Below are 13,239 nucleotides of genomic sequence, written 5' to 3' on the forward strand. Positions count from 1 at the left end.
GCACGGTGATCCCGGCTCCGGGGCTCCTTGGCTTGAGCCCGAGGGACCCCCAGACACGGAGCGCTCGGGGGGCTCCGCGGGGAGTCACGAGTGGAAGGCAGGGCGGGATGCAGGAGGCTGGGCGGGGGTCGGTGCCCGCCAGGGCGCGCTGGAGATCGGCGCGCCCGGTGCTGGGGGAAAAGGACCGGCGCCGGGAGAGAGGGAGGCTCGGTGTGTGCCGGCGGCGCTGCCCGGAGTGGGACCTCCCTCTCTCTTTCTCCCCCTCGTCCCCTCCCTCCGCTCCGCTCCGCTCCGCTCGGCCGGTGCCCGCGGGTCGAGCGGGAGCGGCCGCGGCGCCGGAGCAGATCCCCGCAGCACTCGGGTTGCCGGCGCCGCTGCCCTCCCTCTCTCCCTTCCCCCTCCGCGTCTGGGGGGCGGGCGGAGGGGCCGGGGCACCCCCCGGGCCGGGGCGGGGTGGAAATTTACCGGGTCCGTCCTTAGCGAGGGAGCGAGCGAGGAGCTCGGCGGGAGGCGGAGGGAGGGCGGGGAGCGGCGGAGCATCGTCTGGCGGGGAACGCGAGGGACCAAATGACTGTGAGGACGGGCGGCAGCCGCCACCGCCGAGACAGGAGCGAGCCGCGGCGCAGCGGCAGCAGCGCCGGCAGCAGCCCCGACCCCCCCGGCCGGCTGGGCGGCGATGGCGGCGGGCGGCCCGCCGGGCTCGGGGCGCGGGCGGCGGCGGGGCTGAGCTGAGCCGGGCTGAGCTGAGCCGGGCTGAGCTGAGCCGGGCTGAGCTGAGCCGGGCTGAGCCCGCGGGCGCCGCATGGCGCGGGCCTGATGCCGGAGCGCGGCCCGGAGCCGCGGCGGTGCTGCGGGAGGAGGATGAGGATGGCGGGGCTGCCGTGGAAGTGGCCGCGCACCCGCCTGCCCGTGGGCGCCAGCGCCCTGGGCGTCTTCGTCCTCTGCTGGCTCTACGTCTTCCCCGTGTACCGGCTGCCCGACGAGAAGGAGATCGTGCAGGGGGTGCTGCTGCAGCAGGGCAAGGCGTGGAGGAGGAACCAGACTGCGGTCGCCCTGTTCAGGTACCGCCGTGCGCGGCCCAAGGGCAGCGGGGACGGGCGCGGAGCCGCGGGCAGGCGGGTGGCTGCCGGAGCCCTCCCGGGCGCCCTCCCCGCCCCGCCAAACCCCAAACTTTATTCTTTCCTCCCCGACCCTTTGTTTTTTTTCCCAGCCCTGCCCGCCCCTCTTGCCCAGTAAAACTTTTTTTTGGGTGGCTCCGTTTGCTGCGGGGAGGAGAAGGGGCTCGGCGCGGGGGATGGAGGCTTTTCCTCGCAGGGATGCCTTTCCAAGGGGGCTGAGATTTCCGAGGCTTGCGGCATTGCCCGCACAATAGGATGCTTCTCGCTTCCCGGATAGCAGCTGCACCGGCAGCCCCTGTGGCTGCTAACAAAGCCCGGGGCTGGGAGCCCGGCTTCCCTCAGAGATGGGCACTGCCAGGTTGCTGCCAGGGAAAGCTCGGCTTGTGGAGCTTCCTGGGATGCGTAAGGGAAGGTCTGCGTGGATGTGCATTCGTGTCAGCATCCCCGCTCCGAGGAGCACTTGAGAAGCACCGCGCTGGTCCTTGACTCTGCGGTTTATTATAGAAACCACGTGAAAAGGCACCTTTTTTTCTCTTTTCTTTTGACGTGGCTGGGAAATGGCGATAATCCTTGGAGCCCATTTCACCTTACCCAGCTGCACAGGAGAGGAGGAATGTTGCAGTCAGGGTGCCGCTGATAGCGGTGGAGAACCGGGTCTCTGCAGCGGGGAGGATTTTTTTGAATGGCCCTGCCTTAAAAGCGTGTGCAGGGGGGATTCTCATCTTCGCAAAAATTTCACATGTGTCTGGGTAAAATGCAGACAAGTGGAAGAGAAGCAGATTTCCCTCCTTTTCCCGGAGGGAAGCTGGGGTTTCTCCCTGTCCTCCGAGTAGAAAATTAAAGATCAGAGTAAGTGGTAAACCGGAAAACAAACAAACCCCCCCCAAACCCCCTCCCAACCCTCTTTAGTAAAAGCTAGAATGAATCAGACCCAAATTCCAAGGGCCTTTATTACCCCTTTTTATTTTTTCCTTTGTTTTTAAGTAGTGTACAGTTTTATGTTCTTCAGTATTTTTTTGAATGTATTTGCATTAGCCATGAACGGGAACTGACATGTGATCGGTTAATGTCTTGCCTGCTGGGATAACAGAAACTTTACAGTTCTTCCAAGCCTGCAGGAGACATACACAATGACAGGTGATAAGCAGGGGTGTGTTAATATTATCTCACTGGGCAGGCCTGGTTGAAGTCCTGTCTTTAATACAGAACTAGCAATAAGATACAGATGCGTGACCCTTTTCCTAGAACACCTAACTAACACTAGAAACTAGCTTGATCTTCTTGCGTACTAATTAATCCTGTTGTGCTACAGATCCCCATTTGGGGGGTAGAAGAATCCAGATTTTTAAAAAATTACCCTGATAGATGATGTAGGAAGGAGTTTGGTCTATTATTTTTCATGTTTGTAAACCAAATATTGTCTGAAGATTCGCAGCGCTGCTGCAGCTTCAGTTTACAAAGCAGTTTTAGACCATTTCCACCACGTGGTTTAGTAACAAAAACTCTGTGTGGTTCATCAGCTATTCCACTTGCCCATATGTTTCTCCACTCTCCAGGCATAGTGATAATCTCAGAGATACTACTGAAGAGAGTCTCATGCAATAATAGGACCTATTGTTTCTTATCCGTGTCTGTTGATGAGTTGGTGCAGTGCTAAATACAATGAGCTTTAAATCAATCTCTTTCAAAAAATCAAGTTTTTAAGAGAAATTGTACACTGGAGATACGTAGTGAGTATAGTATACTATATGATTCAAATAGTTGTGACATAGAGCTCTCTTTTTGCTGCATAAATTTGCTTCTTATCATGATAGAATGTTTTGAAATTGAAGTCCATGTCGGGCAGGCTGCTGTATATTTGAGGTGATTAACAGAAACACTGTCTCAGTCTTTGCTCTGGTCCTGCTGTCTCTAAGCAAGCTTGCTGTAAAACTTCCAAATCTCACTTTCTGCTGGAAACTGCCTGTGAATGTGAGTCTCTGTTTGAATAGGAAAGGAGGGATAGAGCTTCACAGACAACCTGCATGTGGACTTTCAAGTCGTGTGTGTTTCCATACTAGTCTAATACTAAGTGGACTTTAATGTATTGTTAATATATTATTTAAGAACAGTGTCAATTGCCATTCTCCCTAGTCTCCTGCCAGACTCTAGTTACCAAACAATTTTAGTTTTACTCAGTTTTTGAAGCATAAACTTTGAATTAGTCTGTGCTAAAAATCTATATGCAAACTTTCACATTACTGCTTTGTGTAATGTGGTGGCATTTGTGATATTGTACAGGTGTTTGAATAGCCAGATCCTTGCTACACAGAGCCAACATCTGATGGGTTTTTCTACTCCTTTGTGGACTCCTACTGTTGAAGTAGATGTTGGGTAATTAACTTGATCAAATAATATTTTTCAAACCTCAGTAAAGGGCTACTACCCCTTTGCCTTCTGTACCTGGATCAAAGACAACATCACTAAGTGACTTAGCAAGGTCAATGAAAGCATCTGGGTAATTTGGAGTATTTTGAGTTGAATTCTGGCAACCAAGTGCCAGTAGCTCCTCAGTCTTCACTGCCCCTTCCTCCGCTCTGAACAGCCAGAAACCTTATGTAAAGATCAGATCCATGTAAACTCTTGCTAATGCAAGAACACAGACTGTCCTGGTCCTTGTGGAATGATTCAATGAGGGTTTTGTGTTCGAATAAGGATTCCCAGAGCTGGTTTTCAAATAAAAATACCTGTGTAAATAGCCATGGATTACTCTTTTGAAGTGTGCGGTGTCTTGCTGCAGCTGTGATGAAGGATAGTTTATGGGAGTAACAAAATGAGCAGGATTAAGCCTTTGACTGTGTGTGACTCTGTGTTTAAAGCATGCTCTCAGCCTGGACTCTACATGCATGGCTTTTGTGAGAGGTCCTCGCATGTTGGATGGGGCCCTGAGCAACCTGTTTCAGTGGAAGCTACCCTTGCCCATGGCTGTGGGGTTGCTTGATGATTGTTAAGGGAATGAGATGATTGTTAAGGTCCCTTACAGGCCAAACCATTCTGTGATTCTACAAGTGCACCGAGTCGTGCTGCCAGCAGTGCAGTGGGTGTCAGCACGAGAGCTGCCTGCGTTCTTCGATGGAAGGACGTGTGTTGAAAAGCCTGAAGATGCAACTGAAGTTGCATTAAAAGTTGATTAAAAGAGCTATTGGTCCAAATCCTTTCCTCAGCTGAACATAGGTTCCTTTAAAGTCCTCAAATTCAGGGCATTTGTGGTTGTGAGCACAGCCTACCAGACATCTATCACTAGTGGCATCCTTTAAATTTCAACTCAGGAGTGGCCAAGGGTAGTCAAACTCTCCGCTGTGGAAACATCTCCTGTCTGACAAATGCTGAATAGTCTGTCAGTCAGATGGTAAACTGCTTGAACTACAAAGTGGTCAGAATAGGAATGAGATTGTCATTACAGTCACTAATAGCTAACATGGCTAATTTGCCTACAATATAATGGCTTGTCATCCTCTGAGGTGGTTAATGTTATTGCGCCCTAATTGTTTTTACAGATTGCTCAGGGTTTTTTTTAAGAGCCTGGGGCTGCTGAAATTACTTAGGCAAAAATGTTGTTAATTGTTGTCTGTTATTTGTTGAAGTAAATGACATACAATAATACCTTTAGGATGGTTTTATTTAAAATGTTGCAATTCATTAAAGGCATAGCTGGATCTTTTCGTCCGCCTTACAAGCTCCATACAACCACAAATCCCAAGCGCTGTGTGTTTATATGACACTTTTGATTGGATTGGACCTTCTCTGAGGAGTGACTTTGCTTGGGGCCAGTGGATTTTTGACTGTCAGGAGTCCCACCGAAGGGGTTCAGTGGTGATTAGTGACTTAGAGGTTCTTCAGGAAGAGACGGAACAATCTCTGCATGGCAACAGAAAGGCCTCCCTTGAGATTCAGACTGTGATCTTGCTTCTGCTGCATCAATTTTGTGTGATGCCGAAAGATCACCCAGGGTTTATTCTGGGGGTAACTTGATTAAGCTGGTGGAAGATGTCCCCTGTGAACTCACTGTTTGTGACCTGCCTCCAGTCCAAAGCATCTGCTACAACTTGACTCTGCTCTTCCGTGATGTCCCCTCTGTCCCTCGAGCCAAGCGGGCCATGCTCACCTTGGCAGGTGGCTTCTTCCCTCCTTTTCATCAGGCGTGGCCTCTTGTCCATTTTCCGCGGACAGAGTGGAGAAGCTACTGCTGTGAAATCACACAACGGGATCAGTGGCCAAACTGGACGGGATATCCGGGCATGGCAGGCTCTCTGGTGCTTGCAGTGTGGACAGACTGTGTGGAGCCTTTCGCGTGCCTTGCAAAAAGAATGTTCTGTTGCCTCTGTGTGCTGTGCCGGAGGGGCTCTTCCGACTGTAACCTTCCCTGCCAGCTGCTCTCTGCCAGCTGTTCCTTGTCTGTACCTTGAGTGCAATGACTACGGGCTCCGAGGAGCTTCCCCGTGTGCAAATCCTTTTTCATTCTGGATTGTGTTAACACACAATTCCAGGTCACTTCCCCGTCTGGGTGAGACGAATGGTACTGCCTAGTCAGCAAGGGTTTCTTTAGTTCAGATGGCTTTTTTTTGTCTTCTCTTTTGATGTGTTGCAATCCCAAGTGGAGTATTTCAGGACAAATCTGAGATTAAACTTCATGTTGCTCAAGTGAGAGTTAGATAAGAGTTTTGCCCTGCTTAAACAGCTTTAGCAGATGCGGAATTATTCCTGCTTCTCTCACTGAGACATATGAAGGATGGACTTAAGAGCAGAGCTGGGAGGTGCTGGCTTAGGTTAGTTCTGCCTCTGTGGCCTGTGATGCCCTGCCCTGAAACTAATGGATACGCTCACATGCTGTGCAGTGGCAGAATCCAGCTGATTTTTCTCTCCTGAGTAGGTTCTGCTACTGTCGGGCTGTGTTTTTATCAACATTTTGCTTGATTTTTTTTTTCTAGTTGTATTTGCTTCATTGGTGATAAGTGTGTTGTAATTTGTGGTTTCTTGGTGTCTGTAGCTGAGGTGGGAAGTTGTTTTGGTGAAAAGGTACAATTTGAAGAGCAAGTTAAGGATGAGAGGAAAGAAATGTTCTTATTCCATGTTATTATTTGGAGGCTGTGATGAAGAAAGCAAGCTGTAGAGGGTTTTGGCTCCATATCTTTAAGATCTTTAGATGTCTTTGGATACCTGGATGACATGAAAACTATGAGAATTAGCTCACTGTGTCTTTGCAGATGAGGGCTGTGCTGGCAAGATAGGAATTGACTGAAATTCCGAAGTTCCAGCTCCTGATATCCTCCTTCCTTGACCCTAAGTAGCATTTTCTTACAGACTTGATTCATGATCCCCATGAAGCAGTCAGTTGAGTTCCTTGTTTCTAATGTCTTGCAAAGATGTAGCCAACTCCCTGAGGCTCTTTTCCTGTTAGCCGGGAGCATCCAAAGGCCCAGAGCCAGGCACTGGGGAACAGGAGGAACAGAGACTTTACTGGAATTTAGGTTACCCAACTAGGGCCCCAAAAGTCTGGTATGTACATACACAGACACTGCTGGATTTGTGCATTTTTACATCTGTGCTTTCCTTTTTAATGCCGTAGAGTGGATGGAATGGGCACTGACTTGTCCATACAATACAGTCACTGGTGATTTATTCTTTTAGTTGTAATTTTCATCTTCAGAGCAGCTGAGAGTGTTGCTCCCATTTGACATGTGTTCAATGATATATATTAAAAGACCTATGGAAAATGAGTTGTCTTTCCCCCTTTAGAATTTATCCTCCCACAATGTGGATGAACCTCACTGAAATGAGGAGTCTGTTTGCACTGCAGTTTTCTGTTGTTCCAGTTTTGTAAGCACCAAAAAAATGCTTAAATTTTAAATCCCTGTATAACTATTAATCTTTTTCTGTATGCTGCATGGGGTCCTCAAAGTACGAGAAAATTCCTCCTAACGTTAAATCATTTTAAAATAGCTGCATGGAGTTAAATTCATGCTGAGGCACATTAATCCATGTTAAGTACTATTTGTAAACCTCAGTGCATGTTCAGGTTTTGTCATGTCACAGTTTTTACGTCCAGAAGACCAGAGACAATTCTTCTGCCAGGTCTTTTAATCTGTGATAAACAGAGGTTGGGATGAGGCACTGATAAGTCATTTGGCCCTGGCAAAGCCTTTTAAAGTAATTGCTACGGAAGCTCTGGGCTTTGTGAAGAAGTTGTGCCTGTCGCCTTGACCTTAGTGATAGTTGAAATTTTTAACAAGGTGAATTAAACCATGGAGAACAACATCCTGGCTTTGACCAGGATTCTGAAGGTCACTTTCCCACTGCTCTGTTGAAATCAGATTGTTATAAAATATTTTACGGCCAGCACAGTGGTGGGTTTTTTTGTTGATGCTGTATTAAATCAAAACAGATGGGATTATTTTGACTTCTACTGTTTCATCTGCCAGGAAAATGCCTTCCTGAATTTCTTGGTTTAGAGTTTTTCTTTTCAAGTGGAGATGTGGCTACAATGAGGCTTTTAAAGCTGCTGGGAACAGCTGAATACTGAATAGAAATGGTTAACTTTTTTGTCTTCCATGTTTGCTGTCAGCATCACTTAATTTCCCAAACAACCACCTTGTTTATATTTTTTCCTTTTTATTTTTTCCTTCACCTCTTCAGTCTATTCCTATTCTTAAGCTGCTTGATGCCCTCCTCAGCTTTCAGGGGAGCCCCAGACTTTTTGGATGGCTCCTTTTATAATTATCCAATCAACATTCATAGCAGTAATATGAAGAACCTGTGTGAAATTATTTACTCCTTTATCTCCCTCCCCTACTGAGTTACCAGTCATCTTCTTCAGAGTCTTGCAGCTCAGCATTGATGCTTGGGGCATTTGTCATTTTCCATCCTTGGCATCCCAATTGTTGGCTATCAGGCTTTCCAGGTAAACTGCAGACTTTGCCTTCGTGTATTAGCAAGATAAAGTCTCTACTCGTCAGGTCGCCTCTGCTCTGAGGATGCACAGCCAGCTTTAATTTAAAAGCTGTTGTGTAGCTAGCCTGTATTTTCAGGAGCACTAGGAAAACAGAACAGCTATTTTGCTTGCTTTCTTGTGGGAAAAATTTGCTCTGCCTATTTCTGGAATGCCTGGAGTGGCCATTGCTGTAATAGAGGATAAAAGCTTTGTATTTCCTGTCAAAGATGAAAAACAAACAAAACATAATTTTTATTATTTTCCCCCAGTGAAAAGGTTTTAGTGTTTTCCTATGTGTTCTGTCTTGGCCAAATGAGAGCTCTGGGAATTCTGTTTTGTCTGCTTCAATGTTTGGAGGTTCCATCATGAAGGATGTTTTCCGTGTGCTGATGGTCCTGCAGCGTGGTGTGTCCCAGTGCAGGGTGATGAGGTATCTGCTGCTACAATGGTTGGGAGAACCAGTTCAAAAAGCACTGAAATATGCAATGAGGGAGGGTGATGCTGAATCCAAGGCTCTCTGATGCCTGCCTCTCTCAGTGAGTTGGTAAGACTTAGGTTTAATGACAAATGGGATGAAGACTCTCAGGTTACTCAGCTACTCTGAAGGATTTTCGTTCCAAGAAAGCATGTAGTGAGATTTGTCCCAGCTATGCAGATTAGGAATTTTGATTAATGGAGTGGTTTTTCCACCTGTTAGTTCAATTTTCAGTGTGAAGAAATACCTGGGCAAGTGACAGGCTGCCTGAGTATTCTCTGGAGGAGTGATCCTTCACTTGTGGTGACAGTTTGGTGGGTACTGGCTCTTCTTGCTGCTGGTACCTGGAGACACCAGCTTGCTACTTGTGAAGTGTGTAATGCTTTCATGTAAATTTTTATCTTCTTTCTATGGCTTTCACTGAAGTATTTATCTATTCAGAAGGGAATAGAAGAGCTTTTTTTTCCATGTATAGCATTCACTTGGGAAATGAATCACTGTTCCTGGATAGTACCTTACAGTTTCACTTTTATTCCCTATTGAGTTGCCATGTAGCAGTCCTTTTTTTTAGAATGTTGATAAACTTTTGATTAGTGATGGATAAATATTTTCATTACATTTCACACTCCTACATTCTTGCAAATCCTCACCAGTATTTAAATGATGGTATGTTACCATTTGTAATAGGTTGTATGCTCTGTTTGGCTTAGTGTTTAAAAACATGCATGTGGAATCAGGCATGTGCCTTTGTGAGGAGAAAAAAAAAAACACAGGGAAAGATTAACCAGAGTCTAACATGAACAAAGAAGTCAAAGAATGAATCTTCATCTACTGAGGCAATTCAGATTCTTACTTTTGACCAAAATTTTTACTCCTTGGGCTAAGTAACTGACTGCTTTAACCACTGTCCTTCCTCTTTAGCTGCTCTTTTTTGTTCCCTATTCTTTCCATATATCTTATCTTCTACCTTAGACCCATCTGGGGAGAAAAGAAATAGCCCTCACAGAGCTTGTGTGCTGTTGGCTGCTGTCACCCTACTCTGCTACCTGTGTGTTTTCCTCCCTCTCCAGCTGTATCTTGACTTTTCTGTCTCTGTTTCCTCTCATCTGCTGAGCAGCACTGCTGGTCAGCAGTGCACCTCTTGGCTTTTTGTGCCCTCACATTGCATTTGCTGACAGTGATGTTCCCTAATTCTTTGTGTGATGCCCCACGTGATGCTGTGCTTTGGGCCCTTCTTTGCCTCACGTCTCAGATCCACCCGCCCCACAGCACAGGGATCTTTTGGTCCCCTCTGCACCACGGCAGCACCTCCATGTCATCCTCGGGTGCTCCTCAAGGTTTCTGCTGCAGTCATGGGAGTCAGAGGGTGAAATGATACTTGGTGAACAGCAGCTCAGAGCACAGTGAGAGCAGCTGGTGCGGAACGGGAGCAAATCAGGATCCGGAGAAAGGCAAAGAAAAGAAAGGAGTTATGAGGCTACTCAGGGGGTTGAGCACAGGTATTTGTTACTTTCTTCTTGAAGCATCTCTTCAGCTGATGTTCATGTTCTTTAATGGTTGTACCTGACCCATGCAAATCATCAGCTTAGTGTTCAGTCTCTAGGTCACATGAAAGCTTGGTGGGAGCAAGAAAGGTGGGAGCGCCAGGAAAGGTGGGAGCTGCTTGATCTGTGGGCTCTGTCACTAGACAGCAGCAGCAGTGAGTGCTGCAGTAGACATCCCTAATTAGACTGTAATCTTTAGATTACCCTTGCTCGTTGTGGGTGATTTACTGCCATCCACTCAGGCAGCATTAGGTTCTTGTTTGTCTGACAAGGTTCAGACTCTTTGCAGTCTCCTGTGTTGTGCCATTTACTACTTAATGAGAATGTAAAAGCCATGAGAATAAATCCATGCAGGGTATGGCCATAGTATGGGATAGAAAGGAAATGCAATATTCACGAGGCAGGAGCAGAGGAATGCTGTTGGATCAGATGAGAATGGGAATGATAGGGTGAAGTCTCTTGCTACAGCTTGCTTAAGATTGATTCAAAAAACACCTTTTAAAGAAATACATGCTGTATTTAATTTTTGTTAGCTTTTAGACCTCTGTAATTTTTATGATATTAATTAAGAAAAGGGATGAGAAACTTAAGTCTCTCTGCGTGCATCTGTCCTGCTCTTCTGAAGAGTTATGGGTAAAGCAGAGAGCTCACCTGTTAAGTTCTCAGAAAGTTTACACATCAGCCACTATTCCTTGGTTATGTGGAGAGAGGAGTTTAACATTTATCACTGTGGTGGTCTTAATTATGAAGTATTAGGAGACCCTCAAGGGCCATGCCCCTGACTGTTTTCAGGCTCTGGATCAGCAGTCCAGGGGGTGTCCACCTGTGAAATTCCACCTGGCTTGGTGATGCTTACTCCTCTCCCAGAGCAAAGCAGGAGCAGATGCTGAACTGCATATGTTTGTGGTTAGGGGCAGTTAGTGTGACTTAGGGAATGCTACAAACTCTGCTGTTCCCCACCCTTGGAATACTTGTGCCAGCTCCTGCAGTCGGGTGAATTTGTGGTAGTCTTGGTTTCATGGAATAAAAATGAAAAGGAATTTTTCAGTCCTCATAGCTAAAGTGAAGTGCTTGTAAATGTGAGTGGTGGCTCGGCCCCGAAAAGGCAAATAAAAATTTGTTGTGGGTTGTTGTTCTTCAGATGCCTTGTTTCTGTGCCTTAATCATAATTTTGGGGGCCCGACTCGTGATTTTTAACTGCTAGGGATTGCTGTAGTGAGAATTACATATCAGCCTATAATTAGATGCATTTTTTAACTAAGGAAACTGCAACAGTGAAGGGAATAGGAGAAACAAGACCAATCTGGGCATTCCTTTATAGGTCATATTATTGAACATTTTGTCTTGGCACCCAGCAAGCATCTAGCACAAACACACTTGCTAAGCCTTATGGACAAATGCTGAACATCTCCAGTTTTTTGTATGCCCAGTTGGATGAGGCAGTAAAAATGCACATGAGATATTTATTCTTTCTGTCCTGTTCCAGCCGTTGCCTTTAAATGTTTAAGCAGATCCAGAAGGGAACAGCAGAGTGTGGAACTTCAGCTTCGCTGATCCAAAAATGGTAACGACAACAAAAAAGTAAACCTATCATTAGAGAAATCATGTGTTTTGATAGTTCTGTTTAGACAACAGAACAAGTGAAAACACTTATCTAGTGTAGTTCAGTAAATGCTAATGAGGTCCAACATGTGATAACATGTTTATTTTTGCCTTGTGTCTTTGATGCTTTCTCTGATTTTGTTTTAAAAAACCTGGTTTGTGTTTCACATGTCAAACAGGCCATTGCTAGTGAAAGTCTTGCACTAAGCGGGTCGACTTTGTTGTTCTTCCCCACCTAATCTGTGGAAAAATGTATTCACTGGCCCAAGTTGTTATACTCTCAGTTGGTTTTACAAGTTTAGTACAAATTCCGTTTTCTCATCTGCTGCAGAACAGCAGATCTACATCGTGGAGAAAAGCAAAGTTCTCTCTGCTGGCATGGAGGCAAATGGGCTCGTGGGGTTTCCACTGGAGTGTGGGCTCTCTTCTCTGTAGCACAGCCAAGAGCATGTGTGTAGTGTGCTTTCACTTGAAACCATGGATCAGCCTAGGTGAATATGAGCTTGCTCAGGACTGTAGAGCTTAATAAGTTCTTTCCCAAATTTAACCTGATCGTTTGGTTTCAGGTGATGTCTTTTGTGGCTGTGCAGTCTGTCTTGTGAGACTCTTAACTCCTCTCCCTTTAAGATCGATAACTTACTTTGCCTTAGAGAAATAAAAAAGAATCCTAAAATCCTTGAGAAGTTGTTTCCACTCCTGAAATGCTGCCTGTCTACAGGTATTCCTTAAACTGTTGGGTAACTGCTAAGAACAGATTAGTTTTCAACAAGTTTGAAGGAAGAATGAAGGCTTTGTCCTTTCATCATCACCTTTTTAGGTCTAAAGTAAACGGGTTGAATGTACCGGGGAGGAAGATCTCATAAAACACATTTGCTCTGGACTAGGCAACGAGCACAAATAAATGAGATTTAAAAGTATTTTTAAACCAACTCTCAGGCAGTGTCCTCTCTTAAGATGCCTTGTTGAAGGACTAAGTAGGCTGGATGATTTATTTAGTGAATTTTTACTTTTATCCTCATACTGAGTAGATTTCTTGCGTTAATTTCTTGAAGGTTTGTTTAGGATTTTTCCTTGCTCTTTTTAGCAGCATCTTTTAAATATTGATACTGTAAAAAGACCATAAAACTTCAGAAAGTTGATTCATAATGAAAAGTACTTTGGGTCCTCTGGGCTTATCCTTCGCCTGAGGAAGCTGGTACACCTCCTCTCAAAAGAGTAGTGGAGGGGTACCCTTGGGATTTCTTACCTCCTTTTCCTGGTCCTGTCCTTGCATCCCTCCCTACCTGGTGGTGGCTGGGCATGCTGCCCGTTGAAAACTTACTCACAGGTGACATTGCAGGCGCGCCAGCTCAAGAATAACTTATGCCCCCGGTGTTTTTTGAAGCGGATTACCTTAACACTTTGGATCATCTCCAGAACTACCTTAGCTGTCACCAGCACCTCTTCCCACTTCAAAGAGGAAGATGTTCTATAAATAGTGGTGCTAATTAGGCTCCACTTCTGTCCCCGGTTCCCTCAGCTCCTTTTGTCCCC

General features: G+C 46.1%; 1 protein-coding gene across 1 annotated transcript in view; it reads left to right on the forward strand.

Moving 5' to 3' along the window:
* Positions 1 to 749: 749 nt before the first annotated feature.
* ST8SIA1 (ST8 alpha-N-acetyl-neuraminide alpha-2,8-sialyltransferase 1) overlaps positions 750 to 13,239 on the forward strand; it is a 121,569-nt gene continuing 109,079 nt past the window's right edge. Inside the window, exon 1 of the mRNA XM_027726591.2 lies at positions 750 to 1,061. Coding sequence (XP_027582392.1) covers positions 817 to 1,061 — 245 coding nt within the window. The 5' untranslated portion in view covers positions 750 to 816. The remainder of the gene's footprint in view (positions 1,062 to 13,239) is intronic.

The sequence above is a fragment of the Pipra filicauda genome, unplaced genomic scaffold (genome assembly GCF_003945595.2).
Source record: "Pipra filicauda isolate LSUMZ 115617 unplaced genomic scaffold, ASM394559v2 scaffold2_size9829703_pilon, whole genome shotgun sequence".
Classification (NCBI taxonomy): Eukaryota; Metazoa; Chordata; class Aves; order Passeriformes; family Pipridae; genus Pipra; species Pipra filicauda.